This window comes from Scyliorhinus canicula, chromosome 16, assembly GCF_902713615.1.
Source record: "Scyliorhinus canicula chromosome 16, sScyCan1.1, whole genome shotgun sequence".
In the NCBI taxonomy this organism is placed as follows: Eukaryota; Metazoa; Chordata; class Chondrichthyes; order Carcharhiniformes; family Scyliorhinidae; genus Scyliorhinus; species Scyliorhinus canicula.
The window spans coordinates 32,585,073-32,603,043 of NC_052161.1; the positions used below are offsets into that span (position 1 = coordinate 32,585,073).

Below are 17,971 nucleotides of genomic sequence, written 5' to 3' on the forward strand. Positions count from 1 at the left end.
GGTCCACCGCTGTCCACATAAGTGCATGAGAGGCACTTTTTCCAAAGGAGATAATGCAAATCTCTCGCCAGCTGTTAAACCAGTGGGTAAGACCTCGGTCACCTACATCCATGATCACTGACTATACTGATTCAAGATAAAGTAAATACAGAATTACCTTTATTACTGACATGATGGAGCTTGTATCACCACCACAATTTGCACAGCTTTGATATATATTGTGCAAGGAAATTATTTAGACTTTCTTGTAGCTTAGTGAACTGTACTTGGTTAAACCCTCAAACTCCCTTTTAAAAAAAATAAATTTAGAGTACCCGATTCATTTTTTCCAATTATGGGGCAATTTAGCGTGGCCAATCCACCTACCCTGCACAACTTGCGTTGTGGGGACGAAACCCACGCAAACACCGAGAATCTGCAAACTCCACACAGACAGTGACCCAGAGCCAGGATCGAACCTGGGACCTCGGTGCCGTGAGGCAGCAATGCTAACCACTGCGCCACCGTGCTGCCCACCCTCAAACTCTATTAAAAAGAGTTTTGCTGCATTCGCACTGCTTCTTGTAGCAGTCTGATAAGAAACTAACAATTTATTTTCTGTTCTAATTCTATCATTGGCGATTTATTTAATTAGATGAAATAGACATATGAACTTAATTGAAATAATTAAAGTTAAATTGCTCTTCCCTCTCTATGGTTTCAACACCTAAAGCAATTTTTCAGGTTTCATCCATAAAATGAAGAATTCAGGACATAGTACTGAAAATATGGGGGGGCATTTTCTGCCAGCATAAAATCTCAGGAGACCATGGGAACGAGAATCTCAGCGGCAAGATCTCGTTCTCTGATTTTCCCAACCCCTCGCAGCAGGAATGACGAAGTTCCCACCTCCATATGTTTCTCCCCTCGTAGAGAATTCCTCTTTCCGACGTGACGTCAGGTTGGGGGGATGGGCTTTGCCCCGGTGATTGTGGGTGTACATTTCTCAGTCTGTGGGGTGGGGGTGGGGTGAGGGTATTGTTTTAATGCAGATGGATGTCTGCTGAGCGGATATTGCCAGCTTTATCAGGATCCACTCACCAGCATGACGGTGAAAACCACATCCCTAGATCTTCTGTGCACGGAGTGCCAGAGAATCTGGAGAGAAAACTCAACTGTGCAGCTGGAGAGCTACATATCGGTTTTCTTGCCTCAGCCAGCACTGAGTGAAAAATCCACCCATGTTGACTGTTGATAAAAATGTCTTCTCGATGTTTTACAACTTCGCAGCTTTACAAGTACGCGCTTTGGCTTATGGTTCAAATGGCCAACTGGAGAATAGTAATGCCAGTAATAACAGTTAATACCACTGTGTCCAAGATGGAGTCTCCATTTTGCTTCATTAGTGTATCTGCAGAAACATATTTAAGTGCTGCTAATTGGGTGGCCGAGTGCTTGCTAATTAAAATTTACAGTGACATTTCAGTTATCTGGATTCCAATTATCTACTGCTCTGAACATCTGCCAGATTTTTCACAACGGAAAATGTTGACTAAGCTGATGCTTCATTACACAGCCAGATAATGTAAAATTCTGACCTAAATTAACAGAGAAAAGATTACAATTCAATTTACAGTGTTTTCATTGTGCTCATTTTCCAACCTAGGCTATTGGCGTACCCTGTGTGAAATATTAAAGCTGCTTTACTGCCAGCTCTTAGTGCCCAAGTGTCATGCAGCTGGATGCAGGCTAATTAAAAATGTGCTGGGATTTGCGTAAATTGGCTGCGAGCAACAATTATCTTTTGTGGATCTTTAAGGGCTCACAGAATTAGTGAGTCCCATTAGTTTTATAAGCCACCAGTTAGCTGCATTTTGAAAACTGAATTGTGTAGCTCTTGAACCATATAAAAGCTAGGATATTTTTGATTATCCGCTGACTAAATCTGCTGCGTTACAACAGGTGCTGCAATTTTGACTCCAAAACAAATTGAAATAATATACAATTTCAATAATAAACATTTTACCAAGGAATAATAAAGGATCAGGCCATTAAAGAGTCTTCCATTGGCATATTTATTTAATTAGAGTTTTCCCCCAATTCTTTCCGAACTCCGTTTAATCCTTTCCACCTGAACAGCATCAATTGCTGGCTAATGGATGCTTCCACAGTGCTAGTCACTCTCTGGAATATCACTCCAGTAGCCATATTTCCACACATGTCCACATTGTGAGTGGTAGAAAGCTATTTGATAATGGGATATGATACCTCAATTAATGCCCAAGTCAGTTGAAGTATGAAAGCTAGACACTAATATGTTTCTTGATAGTACATTTGTTCACAGAATGCAGCATTATACACGTCTGCTTCTTGCCTAGTAACCAAGTGTCCCAGCAGTCTCTCTTTGTAAGTGCTCTAAGTACTTAAACTATGCCCTTCACCTGTGTGTCTTAGCAATATTATTAACATACCATCGACAGTCAAAGCTGATCTGTCCACAAGTGAAATCTGCACAAGTGTAATTTGAGCATTAGTCACTCAACAGTAACCATGATCAGACGTTTTAGTCCATTTTCCCATCCCAACAATGGAGCTAGAGGCAATGACTAGAATCCCACTGACATCCTAGTTGAAATTTGTGAACACAACAGACTAGGGATTGGACCTGAAATCTGTCTGGCCCCTGACTGACTAAAACAGCTGAGCCTCTTTCAATGTATGTGTCTATGTTGTACCAATATCCTGAGCTCTAGATCTGCCTATTCTAGTCATTTTATATCCACTGCCTGAGCATAATCGAGATTAGTTATTTTGCAACGTTCTTCACAGTTTTATCAGCATTTTTAGAAAATTGTTTAATGTCAGTGCACTACTTTTAAGTAATAATGTATGAAAGACGATGGTTATCCAATTATGTTTTTTTTTGCATCAGAGATTTAATTGAAGTTAATTTATGCATTTAGTTGATGCTTAACTTTTTAAAAAACTTACTGTTGGGAGTTTCCAGCTGAATCCGGTCAGAGTGAGGACAGAGTGACTGCTGGGTAAGTTGTAAAGATTTAAATTGTTTACACAGGCCCATAACAGCTGATTGCTGTTCTCGTGTGGGGCGCAGTGGTTGCTGGTTAAGTGTTTTATTTTTACCTGTATTGAAGTTGGGCAGTTCCTAAACCCTAGACACTACACTTGTAGTGTCCTCCACCCTTCCACCTCCGTTAACCTAAGGGGTAGAGTGAATAACAGGTAAGCTCTTTCTTTCTTTTTCTTTTTCTATCTAGAGGGGATGGCAGGGAAGGCAGTGCAATGTTCCTCCTGCAGAATGTTTCAGGTGAGGGATGCCGTCAGTGTCCCTGCTGATATCCCTGTGGGAAGTGCACCCATCTCCAGCTCCTCAGAAACCGCGTTAGGGAACTGGAGCTGGAGCTGGATGAACTTCGGATCATTTGGGAGGCAGAGGTGGTCATAGATAGTAGGTTCAGGGATGTAGTTACTCCGAAGAATCAAGATAGATGGGTGACGGTGAGAGGGACTGGGAGGAAGCATTCAGTGCAGGGATCCTCTGTGGTCTTTCCCCTCAGGAACAAGTATACCATTTTGGATACTGTTGAGGGGGACGACCTACCAGGGGTAAGCCACAGTGAACCGATCTCCAGCACTGAGTCCATCCCTGTGGTTCAGAAGGGAAGGAGGGAGAGCAGGAGAGCAATAGTTATTGGGGACTCGATAGTTAGAGGGACAGATAGACGGTTCTGTGGCAGCAAAAGAGACTCACGGATGGTATGTTGCCTCCCGGGTGCCAGAGTCCGTGACGTCTCGGACCGTGTTTTCAGAATCCTTAAGGGGGAGAGGGAACAGTCACAAGTCGTGGTACATATCGGTACCAACAACATAGGTAAGAGAAGGGACGGGGATTTAAAACAGGAATTTAGGGAGCTAGGGTGGAAGCTGAGAGCCAGGACAAACTATGTTGTCATCTCTGGTTTGTTACCGGTGCCACGTGCTAGTGAGGTGAGGAACAGGGAGAGAGTGCAGATAAACATGTGGCTGCAGGGATGGTGTAGGAGGGAGGGTTTCAGGTACGTGGATAATTGGAGCACATTCTGGGGAAGGTGGGACTTGTACAGACAGGACGGTTTGAACCTGAACCAGAGGGGCACCAATATCCTGGGAGGGAAATTTGCTACGGCTCTTCGGGGGCGGTTTAAACCAATTTTTCAGGGGGTTGGGAAAACAAGCTGTAGTCCAGAAGTTGAGAGTAGTGAGGTACTGAGGAGGGTATCAAGATTGCAGGAGTGTACCGGCAGACAGAAAGGTGGGTTGAAGTGTGTCTACTTCAATGCAAGGAGCATCCGGAATATGGTCGGTGAACTTGGAGCGTGGATTGGTACTTGGGACTACGATGTTGTGGCCATTACGGAGACATGGTTAGAACAGGGACAAGAATGGTTGTTGGAAGTTCCGGGGTATAGATGTTTCAGTAAATGTAGGGAAGGTGGTAAAAGAGGTGAAGGAATAGCATTGTTAATCAAGGATAGTTTAACGGCTGCAGAAAGGCAGTTCGAAGGGGATCTGCCTACTGAGGTAATATGGGCTGAAGTTAGAAATAGGAAAGGAGCAGTCATATTGTTAGGAGTTTTCTATAGGCCCCCAAATAGTAATAGAGATGTGGAGGAAGAAATTGCAAAACAGATTATGGATAGGTGTGGAGGTCTCAGGGTAGTTGTCATGGGTGACTTTAACTTTCCAAATATTGATTGGAACCTCTATAGGTCGAACAATTTGGATGGGGCAGTTTTTGTACAATGTGTGCAGGAGGGTTTCCTGACACAATATGTGGATAGGCCGAGAAGAGGTGGGGCCACATCGGACTTGGTACTGGGTAATGAACTGGGCCAAGTGTTAGATTTGTTTGTGGGAGAGCACTTTGGAGATAGTGACTACAATTCAGTGTCTTTCACTATTGCAATGGAGAGAGATTGGGCCATACGGCAAGGCAAGGTTTATAATTGGGGGAGGGGTAATTATGATGCGATTAGGCAAGAATTAGGGAGCATAAGATGGGAACAGAAACTGTCAGGGAAAGGCACAAATGAAAAGTGGAGTTTGTTCAAAGAACAAATGCTGCGTGTCCTTGATAGGTATGTCCCTGTCAGGCAGGGAGGAAATGGCCGTGTGAGGGAACCATAGGACAAAAGAGGTTGAATGTCTTGTCAAGAGGAAAAAGGAAGAGTATGTAAGGATGAGAAAACAAGGTTCAGTTGGGTCGCTTGAGGGTTACAAGGAAGCAAGGAATGAGCTAAACAAAAGGGCTCAGAAGAGCTAGGAGGGAGCATGAGAAGTCCTTGGCAGGTCGGATTAAGGAAAACCCCAAGGGCGCGATTCTCCGCTCCCCATGCCGGGTGGGAGAATCACGGGAGGGCCCCCTGACTAATTTCACGACCACCTGGTGCCCCCCGCGATTCTCCCACTCCCTGCTCGGAAGAATTGCCACTCGCCATTTTTCACAGCGACCGGCGATTCTCCGACCCGGATGGGCTGAGCGGCCTGCTGTTCGCGACCGTTTCACAACAGCAGCAACCACACCTGGTCGCTACCGTCGTGAAATCGCCGTGAGATGCCCGTTTTGGGGCTTGTAGGGGGCCTGGTGGGGAATGAGCACCACGACTGTACTCGGGAGGGGACAGGCCCGCGATTGGTGCACACCGATTGTCGGGCCGGCGTCTCAATCGGACGCACTATTTCCCCTACGCTGCCCCGCAAGATCAAGCTGCCACGTTGTGCGGGGCGGCTGAGGGGAAGACGGCCACCGCGCATGCGCGGGTGCGAGCTGTCAGCCGTCATGACGTCAGCCGCGCATGCGCGGGTTGGAGCCGGCCAACCTGCGCATGCGCGGCTGACGTCACATAGGCGCCGCCGTCGCGTCACTCTTAGCGTGCCGCCCGGCAGCCGAGAGTTACGGAGCGCCGCTCCTAGCCCCGCCGGGAGGGGAGAATAGGGGGCGAGGAGCGGCCTCCGAGGCCGTCGTGAAACTCGGCCGAGTTCATGACGGCCCTCCCCATTTTTCCCGGGAGCGGAGAATTCCGCCCCAAGGCTTTTTACTCTTATGTGAGAAATAAAAGAATGACCAGGGTGAGGGTAGGGCCGGTCAAGGACAGTAGTGGGAACTTGTGCATGGAGTCAGAAGAAATAGGAGAGACGTTGAATGAATACTTTTCTTCAGTGTTCACCAAGGAGACGCGCCATGTTTTTGAGGATGAGAGTGTGATACAGGCGGGTAGGCTGGAGGAAGTAGATGTTCTGAGGAAAGATGTATTAGCAATTTTGATAAAGCTGAGGGTCGACAAGTCCCCTGGGCCAGATGGGATATATCCAAGGATTCTTTGGGAGGCAAGGGATGAGATTGCAGAACCCTTGGCTTTGATCTTTGGGTCCTCACTGTCCATGGGGATAGTGCCAGACGACTGGAGAGTGGTGAATGTTGTTCCTCTGTTCAAGAAAGGGAAAAGGAATGACCCTGGTAATTATAGGCCAGTTAGTCTTACTTTGGTGGTCGGTAAGTTAATGGAAAAGGTCTTGAAGGATAGGATTTATGACCATTTGGAAAGATGCAGCTTGATCCGGGATAGTCAACACAGATTCATGAAGGGTAAGTCTTGCCTCACAAATTTGATTGAATTCTTTGAGGAGGTAAATAAATGTGTAGATGAAGGTAGAGCAGTTGATGTCGTATACATGGATTTTAGGAAGGCGTTTGATAAGGTTCCCTATGGTCTGCTCATGAAGAAAGTAAGGAGGTATGGGATAGAGGGAAATTTGGCCAACTGGATAAGTAACTGGCTATCATATAGAAGACAGAAGGTGGTGGTGGATGGAAAATTTTCAGACTGGAGACCAGTTACCAGCGGTGTACCACAGGGATCAGTGCTGGATCCTCTGCTATTTGTGATTTTTATCAATTACTTTGAGGAGGGGGCTGAAGGGTGGGTCAGTAAATTTGCTGATGACACCAAGATTGGTGGAGTAGTGGATGAGGTGGAGGGCTGTTGTAGGTTGCAAAGAGACATTGATAGGATGCAGAGCTGGGCTGAAAAATGGCAGACGGAGTTTAATCCTGATAAGTGCGAGGTGATTCATTTTGGCAGAATTTTTTAAAATGCGGATTACAGGGTCAACGGCAGGGTTCTGAGGAATGTGGAGTACAGAGAGATCTTGGGGTTCATGTCCACAGATCTCTGAAGGTTGCCACTCAAGTGGACAGAGCTGTGAAAAAAGCTTGCAGTGTGTTAGCGTTTATTAACAGGGGGCTTGAGTTTAAGAGCCGCGGGGATATGCTGCAACTATACATGACCCTGGTGAGACCACATTTGGAGTATCGTGTGCAGTTCTGGTCACCTTATTATAGGAAGGATGTGGAAGCATTGGAAAGGGTACAAAGGAGATTTACCAGGATGCTGCCTGGTTTGCAGGATAGGTCTTATGAGGTAAGATTGAGGGAGCTAGGGCTTTTCTCTTTGGAGCGGAGGAGGATGAGAGGCGACTTAATAGAGGTTTATAAGGTGATGAGGGGGATAGATAGAGTGGACGTTCAGAGACTATTTCCTCGGGTGGATGTAGCTTTTACAAAGGGGCATAACTATAAGATTCAGGGTGGGAGATATAGGAGGGATGTCCGAGGTCGGTTCTTTACTCAGAGAGTGGTTAGGGTGTGGAATGGACTGCCTGCTGTGATAGTGGAATCGGACACTTTAGGAATTTTCAAGCGGTTATTGGATAGGCACATGGAGCACACCAGAATGATAGGGAGTGGGATAGCTTGATCTTGGTTTCGGACAATGTTCAGCACAACATCGAGGGCCGAAGGGCCTGTTCTGTGCTGTACTGTTCTATGTTCTATGTTTAACTATAGCCTATGTCAGTGGCAGTTAAGTTTAATGGTCATTGTTTTGTTAGTATGCAGAGCAAGTTGGAGCATGCTTAAAGTGAACCATTTCAACAATTGTCTAAACATTATTTTGCAGTTCTTTTTCCAGAGCTATTATTCCTCATTCCCATTTCTAACACAGCCATTCTGAATCATAAAATCAAGAAACCTGCCTATTTGTTTTATTCACTTACGGCAGTTCATAGGAAAGTGTAGACACCAGGGAATGATTTTGTTTCTTCAGTTGCTAACTTTAGCAATAAAATAATCTGTACATGTCGAGATGCTGTTTGAGTTGGCATTTTAATCAAATCTTTGCTCATGAATTTGGATTTACAACAAAGCATAGCGAGAGAAAAGATTTGGTTCTTATTGCTGAGTTACAAGATTGAAAACATCATGAAGCACAAAATCGGCAAGTAAACCAATAGGTGCCAGCTGTACTTTTTCCAGAGTCTCACCCCAGGCTACAGATTTTTGAATGCTTTCATCAATAGTAAGCTTTACGTTTGAGAGAAAAATGCTTTGTTTCAGCTTGTCAGCCCAGTTGATGTTTGTACCTGTGTAATCCTGGATGTCAGTGACTGGGAGTTGTTAATCCACTTTCTGTAAGTGTGAGGCCAGCTTCCCCCTTGATGGATGCATCAGTCATTGCATCCTTTGGTACAATGGGAATCCTGATCAACACCTGATTTGAACTGAACAGGGATAGTCCTTCTATTGTTTTAAGGCTGTGTATTTAATAAGGGAGATGTAGGATTTACTTTTTGCACTCAATGAGCTGACTTTTGCCAGATTGCAGCAACAATCGTGCCTCGGCTGTTTGCAAGATTCCAGGTCATATTTTACCTGTCTCAATTTGGCATAAGTCCCTTTAAAGGGCAGCCACATGCTCCTGGAGCTGCCGACCATTGGGAGGGTGGCAACTCAACAGTCTTAGCAACGCCACCGGAAGTGGTGGCCACTGCTGGGATTGCACCTTGAAGAAGAGGATTCCAAGCAGGGAGGTGGGGTCTCGGTACCATTCAGGGAACTGAATGAAAACACCCCAAACTCTCATAGACTATTTGCAGCTGTCCAAGACAAGATTATCCTCTCCACCAAGATAAAAATCTAACTACAATGTCCAGTTTCTCTGCAGTGGATTTTTAGTTAAGGCAACAAGAACTGATTAAGATCTACTCTATAGAATTGGGAAAAGAGATGAGGAGACATTTTCTTTCTCCAAGGGTTGCTAGAGTGTGGAATTCTCTTTCCCAGAGAGCAGTGGAGGCTGGACCAATGCATTTATTCAGGCTGTGTTAGATTTTTGATAATGGATCAAAGGTTATGTGGACGTGGAGGCAATTGGAATTGACACCACAACCAGATCAGCCATGGTCTTAATAAACGGCAGAGCAGATTCAAAGGGCCGAGTGGCCTACTCCTGCTCCTAATTCCTACATTTCTATAACTTGATCTTCTTTTCCCTGGTCCTTGTACAAATTGTTGAGGACCAGTATTTCACACCATACAACAGAAGTGACCTTAAGTTGACAGAGAAATTTGATCTCCCAATCAAACATATTTATGGTGCTTGACTGCATTGCTGTCCATATGTGCCAATCAGTGATGAGGAGCTTCAGAACAGGAAAAGGAGAGTTGCATTTGAACCATGCTTGTACACCACCTAGCAGAACATTCACAATGGCATTGAAGGGCTAAGTGCTGATTGAACCCCTGTATCTCAGCTTTTGCCTTTTTCCCCACTTGTATGCTGACTACTAATAGCTGAACGACGTTGGTTTGAGTAAGTCACCTCTTAACTTTTCCTGCTCTCATTGCTGGGAGCCCTGAACCTCAACCCGACACACTGGACAAAGTCAGGAACTTGCAACTGAGACAGGAACAAGAATCAAACCTGTCCGGACTTTGAGGAGTTGAAAAAAGGTTTCAAAGAATATAACATAAAATTACCTTGGAAAAGTTCCATCATTTTTTAAATTAGTCATAATTAGTCACATTTTTCTCTCTTGATAGCCTTCAGCATTTACATTGCAATGTAACCAAACATCCACCCTAACCATTTTGCTGTCTGTTGCTAGGACAAACTGCCAGTGCTGCTGCTAGGCCGCTCCACAGACCTGAGACCGGGAGAGTTTGTGGTTGCTATTGGAAGTCCATTTTCCCTACAAAACACAGTGACCACAGGAATAGTGAGCACAACTCAGCGAGGAGGGAAGGAGCTGGGACTACGAAACTCCGATATTGATTACATTCAGACAGATGCAATTATCAACGTAGGTTTGACACAGAGGCACTAGTTGTGAGTTGAGTTGTTTTTCTTTTTTACATAAATATTGCCATCGTCCATATTTTAATCTGAAAATTCTGATCTTTTCGTAGTATGGAAACTCAGGGGGTCCACTGGTGAATTTGGTAAGAAGGCTTTTTTCTCCTTTCTGTGATAATAGCCAAATCATGAAGTTTCAATTATGGGCCTCATTGGGTGCGGTTTTTCCCACTGCGTTTCTCCTGGCGCTGATCCCATTGTGCCGGGAGTGACATGGGAGAGGTCCAAAACGGGCTTTGCACCAGGCACAAAACTGCCCATGAGTCGCCCAACCTGCGCCACCCGGCACAATATGCATCATGCCCTGACTGGGTGTGATGTAGATAATGATATTTAAATGATCCATTAGGCTGACCTAAATATGCGCACCCGGTTTGAGGCCGCAGTCTCCCTGCTCTTGGGAGTCACCGGAAAGGCCTCACCTGGACACCAATTAGTACCGGCCTCCACAAGTAGAGACCAGGTGTGATGGCCACTCCGAGTGACTCTGAGGCCATTGTAGATCGCCAGGTGGTCTGTGATAGGACAGGGAACTGTCCCTGGAATCTGGGCTCCTTGGCAGTGCCAACCTGGCATATTGGCAGTGCCAACCTGACACTGCCAGTTGGCACTGTCAGAGCTGGGCATGGATACCAGGTTGGCAGTTCCAGACTGCTGGATGTTGGGTTGACACTGAGGGGGGCCAGGCCCATGAAAGGGGGAGTGAAGGGGGGTTATGAAGGGTGGGGGGAGCGGGGCGGGGGTTGAGTCCTGATAGGGTGGTTGTCATGAAAGTTGGCGGGACGCCTGAAGGGGGGGGAACGTACAGGGCCTTCAGGGACCCCAAAGCAGGGTAAGCTCACTTGGTGGGATGGGGGTGCGAAGCCCACTAGGGTGGATGGATGTGGGGCAAGGTCACTCTCATGCCTGGGTGATGGCAGGCGCTCATGCTACCTTTCATTGACGGCGGGGAGCTTGCCCCTTGGAGGTTGAGGGTGTTGGCATGTCTGCGGGGGATGGCATTGTCAGTGGGTGGGGGGGGGACCAACCAGCGTACTTAGTGCTCTGGATAACTTTTCAAAATGGTGCACTGAGCTCTGAGGAGCTGGGCTGACCGACGAGTTTAGTTCCCCACTGCAGAAAAAATTTCTAAGTGTGGGCTTGAGAAACTCCCCTGGCCCCATAAAGATATCGGCAAGTGCGGGTGAAAACAGGTCCGGATCTCACCCAAAAAGCCTGTGGGAAACATCCTGCTAAACTCATCCAAAATGACACTTAAGTCATTTTTGGGTGAATTGAGCCCTTTAACTCAAGATTTACATTAATTTTATTCACAAGTAGCTTTGTTTAATAAGTACTGAGATTCCACATCAATGGCAGCGCCCCCTCTTCACAGGTACAGTTTGAGATTGAAGAGTGGGTGCTGTAAGTTCTTCTGAATGTTGTATGTGGATACTCAGTGCTGCACATTCTGGGTCCTCACACTTTCAATGAATCTAACACAGAAGGACCAATCTGGCAAACTGCACAAATTTCTCACTTTGTATAAACTTTGTACAGATTTCTGTCAAATGCAACTTCCATTTAACCACCAAGAATTCTCTATTCTGACAAAATGACCAGGTAATTGCATTTTTGTTCCGTTTAGGACGGTGAGGTTGTTGGAATCAACACTCTGAAGGTGACAGCTGGGATATCATTTGCAATCCCATCTGACAAAATTCGACAGTTTCTAGTTGAATCTCATGACCGACAAGCGAAAGGTATGTAGAGTATAGATTTTTAATTCTTTTCTTTGTTTTAAGAAATTGTGTCAGGCCCTGCAGTGTCATTTTAAAATTGGAATTTAAGGTAGTTATAGCCTTTAGTTGATCGTGCCCTGGCACATTGTGCTGTGAAGTGGCGGACAAGATCAGATTCCCCATTAGGAGGATTCTCCTGAAAGGAAATTGGAAACAAGCCTTAGCATGTGTTACACTTGTCCAACAACTAGATGCAAACTGCCATGGGGTCTGGAATCTCTCACCATTATCCAGTAGGGCAGAGCAGGGCACATATTTTGAAGAAATCAGTTCAAAGAAAGCATTGGAAAATCTTCAGACAGTTCCACTTCCATAAAGTACAACTTGGTTCTGAAATAGAATACTTACTGAAGGCTCAGTCAGTTAGCACGTTGTTTAGTCCTGTCTGTGATGTGGATTCAAACCCAGCTTGAACTGTTGGGACTAAAGCCATTTCTTGTAAGCATTCCTCCGAGCAATGAGTTTGGCCAATTCCCAGTGGGCACAAGGCTTGCTCACCTTTGAATAGCTGAGACAAAGACTTCTGAAGGAAAAGGAGATAATCATTTATAGCAGGGGAAGATACACAGATATGGGCAGCTAGCAGGAAAGTGGGAATCATTAAAGAGCATAAACTGATGCCTTGGCATGAATGGCCTCCTTTGCTGCTGTAAACTTTGATCGCTCCAAGTCTCATTGGAGCAAAGTTGGGACCAAATTGGAAATGGCGGCCAAACAACTGCATTGATGGCTTGTGTAAGAAAAGGGGTAAAAGCCCGTCGGTATCATATCTCCGTGTTTGAAATTGAGTTCTGGAGGTAGATGTTTCAACTCTTCGCCTCCAGTCAAGGGCTTTAGTATTGAACTTGCAATTTTCTCATAGGAACTGATGCATTTGTATGCATATATTATGGAGGCAGAATGGAGCCAGTGTTTCTGTATATATAACCGCACTTGTGTCTGGTAACTTAAATGGAAAACGGGTTGATTTACAGAGAAAGGAGTGAGAAATGGAGTTTACTTGCACAACATTACAATACAAAACTGAGGAAGGCCCACTTATCATTTTGAGTTCAACTTCAAGTCTAACTTCCACGCTATGCTAAGTTAATAGATTTTTAATTCTATTTGGAGACGCAGTACTGCTGTAATTAAGAATTTTGCCCTTTTCAGTTTGATTGAATCACTTACACATCTAAATTTCAAACGTTATGTGACTCTGGATTTTCTGCATGGACGAGAGACCAAATATATATGGAATCGAATGACTGAACTGAATATTTAAGGAACTGAGTGCCAAAAATGATTGAGGATAACTTCATATTTGGCAGATGGGGGTGGAACTGACCAAACGCACCCTGCTCAATGTTACTGCTGTTTGTGGTCTAGCACCGCCAGGAAAGACTATCAACCCCAAGGTTTGCAGAGAAAACAGCAGATTTTGTTGTCACGTTGGGTTGCACCAAGGGTCAGCAATCCACCTTTCCTGCCAATTTTATTGCAAAATATCTCATGCTGTTGATTGGAGAGCACCAATGCTCTGAAAGAAAGAGAGGTATTATTGCTGCTATAGGCAATAATACTCCACTTGCAGATACAGTCCTTCCAAACTGGCACAAAGGTATATTTAGACACAAATGCCAAAAGGAAATGGGGTTGGAGACTGTGTCAACTCAATTTGTGGCCTTGCCTCATAGCGTCGAGGACCCGGGTTCGATCCCGGCCCCGGATCACTGTCTGCGTGGAGTTTGCACATTCTCCCTCTGTCTGCGTGGGTCTCACCCCCACAACCCAAAGTTGTGCATGGATGGGCCATGCTAAATTGCCCCTAAATTGGAACAATTGAAAAAACAACTCAATTTGTGGCCTAAGCTGTAAAGGTCAGTGAATAAACATCAGGGCAGGCATTCCTGGGGAACTTCTGGGCTATGAATGGAGTTTTTTTTAATGTTGGGTTCAAAGCTGACTGTAAATGTTTTGTTTTCCCAAAAAGTAGCTGTTAGACATTATTTTTGATGCACTAAAATGAAGAATCAGGTTGATATAAAAATGGAAGTTGTTAAGAATTGTAATCTTGTTTGTCCTTTGGGGCAAAGATGGCCGTGTTCATTATCTGGAGTTTTTGGTACCAGTTCCAGCGGATACATAGGTGATTACTAAAGTCACCAGAAGATCCTGCAGATAGGACAGGATGTTGCAATCAATTGAGCTTTGGCTGAGTTTCTGGCTCTGAATTTCCTCTTCCTCTCCTTGTGTTTTTCTCTGCTTCTGATATGCTTGTATTTGAAGGAGGCTGTGCCACATTTTATTTAATTGTGCCAGGTGCAGCAATCATGGAACTCTGATGTTGATGTCAAACTCCTAAATGACGCCTTCAGTGCTCTTGTGCTTCCTTTGACCACCATGAGAACCCACCTCAGCTCAAGCTCTCCATAGTGATTTGCTTAATAAGCTACAAGATCAGCCCAGCTCAGTTATGACTGCCTCAATATGGTGTGGATGCTTGGCATGCCAGCTCGGGTGTGCACCTCTGTCTGATATTTTGTTGTCATCTAATCCTCAGAAGGTTAAAAAGGCAGCTCAAGTGAAAGTGATTGAGCTTCTTGGCATGATACTGGTACACAGTCCAAATCTCTCCTGTGTAGAGCAGAGTGGGTCGGACCATTGCTCTATCACTTTCAGTTTGGTGGACAGCCTTACTCTTCCTCGTTCCCAGACTGATGCTCGAAGTCTGCCAAAGACTGCACTTGCTTTGACAATGGTTGCATGTGTCTCAGCACCAATATAGACAACTCAACTCGAGAGAGAGTGTACTGCCAAGATAAGTTAACTTTGTCTATTTTTTAATAAATTTAGTGTAACCAATTAATTTTTTCCAATTAAGGGGCAATTTAGCGTGGCCAATCCACATAGCTGCACATCTTTTTGGGTTGTGGGGCGAAATCCACGCAAACACGGGGAGAATATGCAAAGTCATTCGGACAATGACCCAGAGCCGGGATCGAACCTGGGATCTCGGCACCGTGAGGCAGCAGTGCTAACTACTGCGCCACTGTGCTGCCCTCAAGATAAGTTAACTTATCTACAGTTCACAGATTCTACAATGGCCTGAAATCTTAGGCTCGAGATAGGGCTGTCCTGAGCAGGTAGTACCATAGAATCCCTGTAGTGCAGAAAGAGGCCATTTGGCCTAACGAGTATGCACCAACCCTCTGAAAGAGCACAACCCAGGCCCACTCCCCTGCCTTATCACGTAACCCAGTAACCTCACCAGCCCTTTTGGAAATAAGGGGAAATTTAGCATGGCTAATCCACCTAACACGCACATCTTTGGCCTGCGGGAGGAAACAGGAATACCCAGAGGAAACCCACACAGACACAAGAAGAACGTGCAAACTCCATGCAGACAGTCACCCAAGGACGGAATTGAATCCAGGTCCCTGGTGCTGTGAGGCAGCAGTGCTAACCATATATTTACTTCGGTCTTCCTTGTGCTGATCGTAAGACTGAAGTTGTTACATGCACTGGATGATAAATCCATACTACATTCTGTGCCTAATGCTGAACTGGCAGCTGGTGCACATGCATTGGCAAACAGGAAGGCATAGGAATGCAGAACTTGAGGGTAGGACTAGACCATTTGGCCCATCTAGCCTGTTCTGCTGTTCGTTAAGATCCTGGCTGATCTTACTCAACTTTCCTGTGTGAGCCCCCCCTTCATAATCTTCCTTGATCATGAAAAATTTGTTTAAGACAGCCTTGAATAAATTAATTGGCCCAGACTCCACTGGTTTCTGGGAAAGAGTATTCAACAGAACCAGAACCCTCTGAGAGAAATAAAGTCTCCTCATCTCAGTCTTGAAGATCTCTTATTCTTAAACTGTGTCCCCTAGCCTCCCCCACAAAAGGAAACATCCTTCTGGGTTCCACCATATCAAGTCCCCGCAGGATCTGTTATGTTTCAATAAGATCACTTCCCATTCTTCCAAACTTCAATGGGTAAAGACACAACCTGTTCAACCTTTCTTTATAAGATAACCCCTTCATCCCAGGAATGAGTCACGTGAACCTTCTTTGAACTGCTTCTCACACAATGATATGCCGTTTCAAAAAGGGAGACCAAAACTACACAAATGTGGTCTCACCAAGGTCCTGTAAAGATGCCGTAAAACATCCCTACTTTTACCTTCCATTCTCCTTGTAATAAAAGCAAACATTCCATTTGACTTCCTAATCACTTACTGCATACTAATTTTGTTGCGATTTGTGTACCAGGACACCCAGATCCTTCTGTACCACTGCCACCTCTCTCCATTTAAATAATGTACTACTTTTCTATTCTTCCTGCCAAAGTTCATATTTTTCTACATTATTCTCCAGCTGCCAGATTGTTTTGAACTCACTTAACCTATCTATACCTCCTTGCAGACTTTACCTTCTCTTGTCAGTTTACTTTCCTACCAATCTTGATGTTTTTGGCAAATTTAGTTGCCAAACATTCAGTCCCTTCATCCAGGTAATTGATATAGATTGTAATTGGATGAAGCCCCAGCATTGATCCCTGTGGTGTTTCACTAGTTACAGCTTGCCAACCCAAAAAAACTCAATTTATTCCTACTCTCTGCTTCCTGTCCGCTAACCAATACTTTATCCCCGCTAATGTGTGGCACCCCCCCTCCCCCACATCTTGTGCTTTAATCTTATGTAGTAACCTTTGATGTGGCACCTTTATTAATGTCTTTTGAAAATCCAACCACACCACACTGAAGTATGACCGTGGAGACCTTGAGTTGTTTCAGACTGAGACAGTTGTAATACTTTGTTTGTGAGGTGGCAGTTTTGAAGATTAGACAGTGCAGCAGACTTCAAGAAGGTATTACAGTGAAGTGGTGGCAGCAATCATGTGAAGACGTTAGGGATAGTCATAGTATAACAGTGGAGAGTGAATAATAACAATACATCAGAACAGGAGACAGCAGTATGAAGGCAGTATAGGCAGTAATTGTACAACAGTGTATCTGGAGTTGGAGCAGTGTAATTAGCACAAGATAATGAGGTGTAGGCAGCACGGTGACACAGTGGCTATCACTGCTGCCTCAGTGCCAGGTACCAGGGTTCAATTCTGGTCTTGGGTGACTGTCTATGTGGAGTTTGCACGTTCTCCCTGTGCCTGGATGGGTTTCCTTTGGGTGCTCCAGTTTTCTCCCATTGTCCAAAGATGTGCAGTTAGATGGATTGGCCGTAATAAAATTACCCTTTAGTGTCCAGGGGTGCGCAGGTCAGGTGTGGTTACGGGGATAGGCCGGGGGAGTGGGCCTAGGTAGAGTACTCTTTCGCAGGGTCGGTATAGAATCGATGGGCGAAATGGCCTCCTCCTGCACTGTAGAGGTTCTATTCTATGATTCTATGAACAGTGTAAACGGGAACTTTTCAAAATCCCATTTTAAAAGGATGGATTAACACATGGATTCAAGGGACGCTGACCAAATATGGGGCAATTACCAGGGTCCCCGAACAAATAAGGGTCTCACAGTAAAACATACTGGAGAAATACACAAATAATGTAGAGAAACTGCACACATCCACATGATCAAAATAATTTACTGTTTAAAATACTGTCAGAAGACCGTGAGTAAGAGACTTCAGATTCATGTTTTAATAGATCATGGGGAACTGTAGAGACAGGCTCGGTATCATCCCCCCCCTCCCCCAAGGAGGTCAGGAATCAAATTTATGCATTTTATACACTACCAGTTGGGAGCCACTGCTATGAGTGTTGCAAAGCACTATTACTTGGGTTAAGTGGTTACGTTACATCTAGAATTATATTAACAGTACATCAGAACATTAAATATGTACTGAGACTATTTGTCATTTGCAAGTCCGACAGGCATTAAATTGCATTTTATTTGGTCTGATTGTTAATTGAAAACTGGCATCCGACATATCAGATTTTGAGTTATAGCTTACGTTTTATAC

The 17,971-nt window shown here is 44.8% G+C and overlaps 1 protein-coding gene across 1 annotated transcript in view; it reads left to right on the forward strand.

Annotated features, from left to right (window-relative positions):
• The window catches only part of htra1b (HtrA serine peptidase 1b), a 57,958-nt gene that overhangs the window by 34,307 nt on the left and 5,680 nt on the right, over positions 1-17,971 (forward strand). The window contains exons 4-6 of the mRNA XM_038821798.1: positions 9,985-10,179; positions 10,286-10,318; positions 11,860-11,974. Of these exons, the coding sequence (XP_038677726.1) occupies positions 9,985-10,179; positions 10,286-10,318; positions 11,860-11,974 (343 nt within the window). The remainder of the gene's footprint in view (positions 1-9,984; positions 10,180-10,285; positions 10,319-11,859; positions 11,975-17,971) is intronic.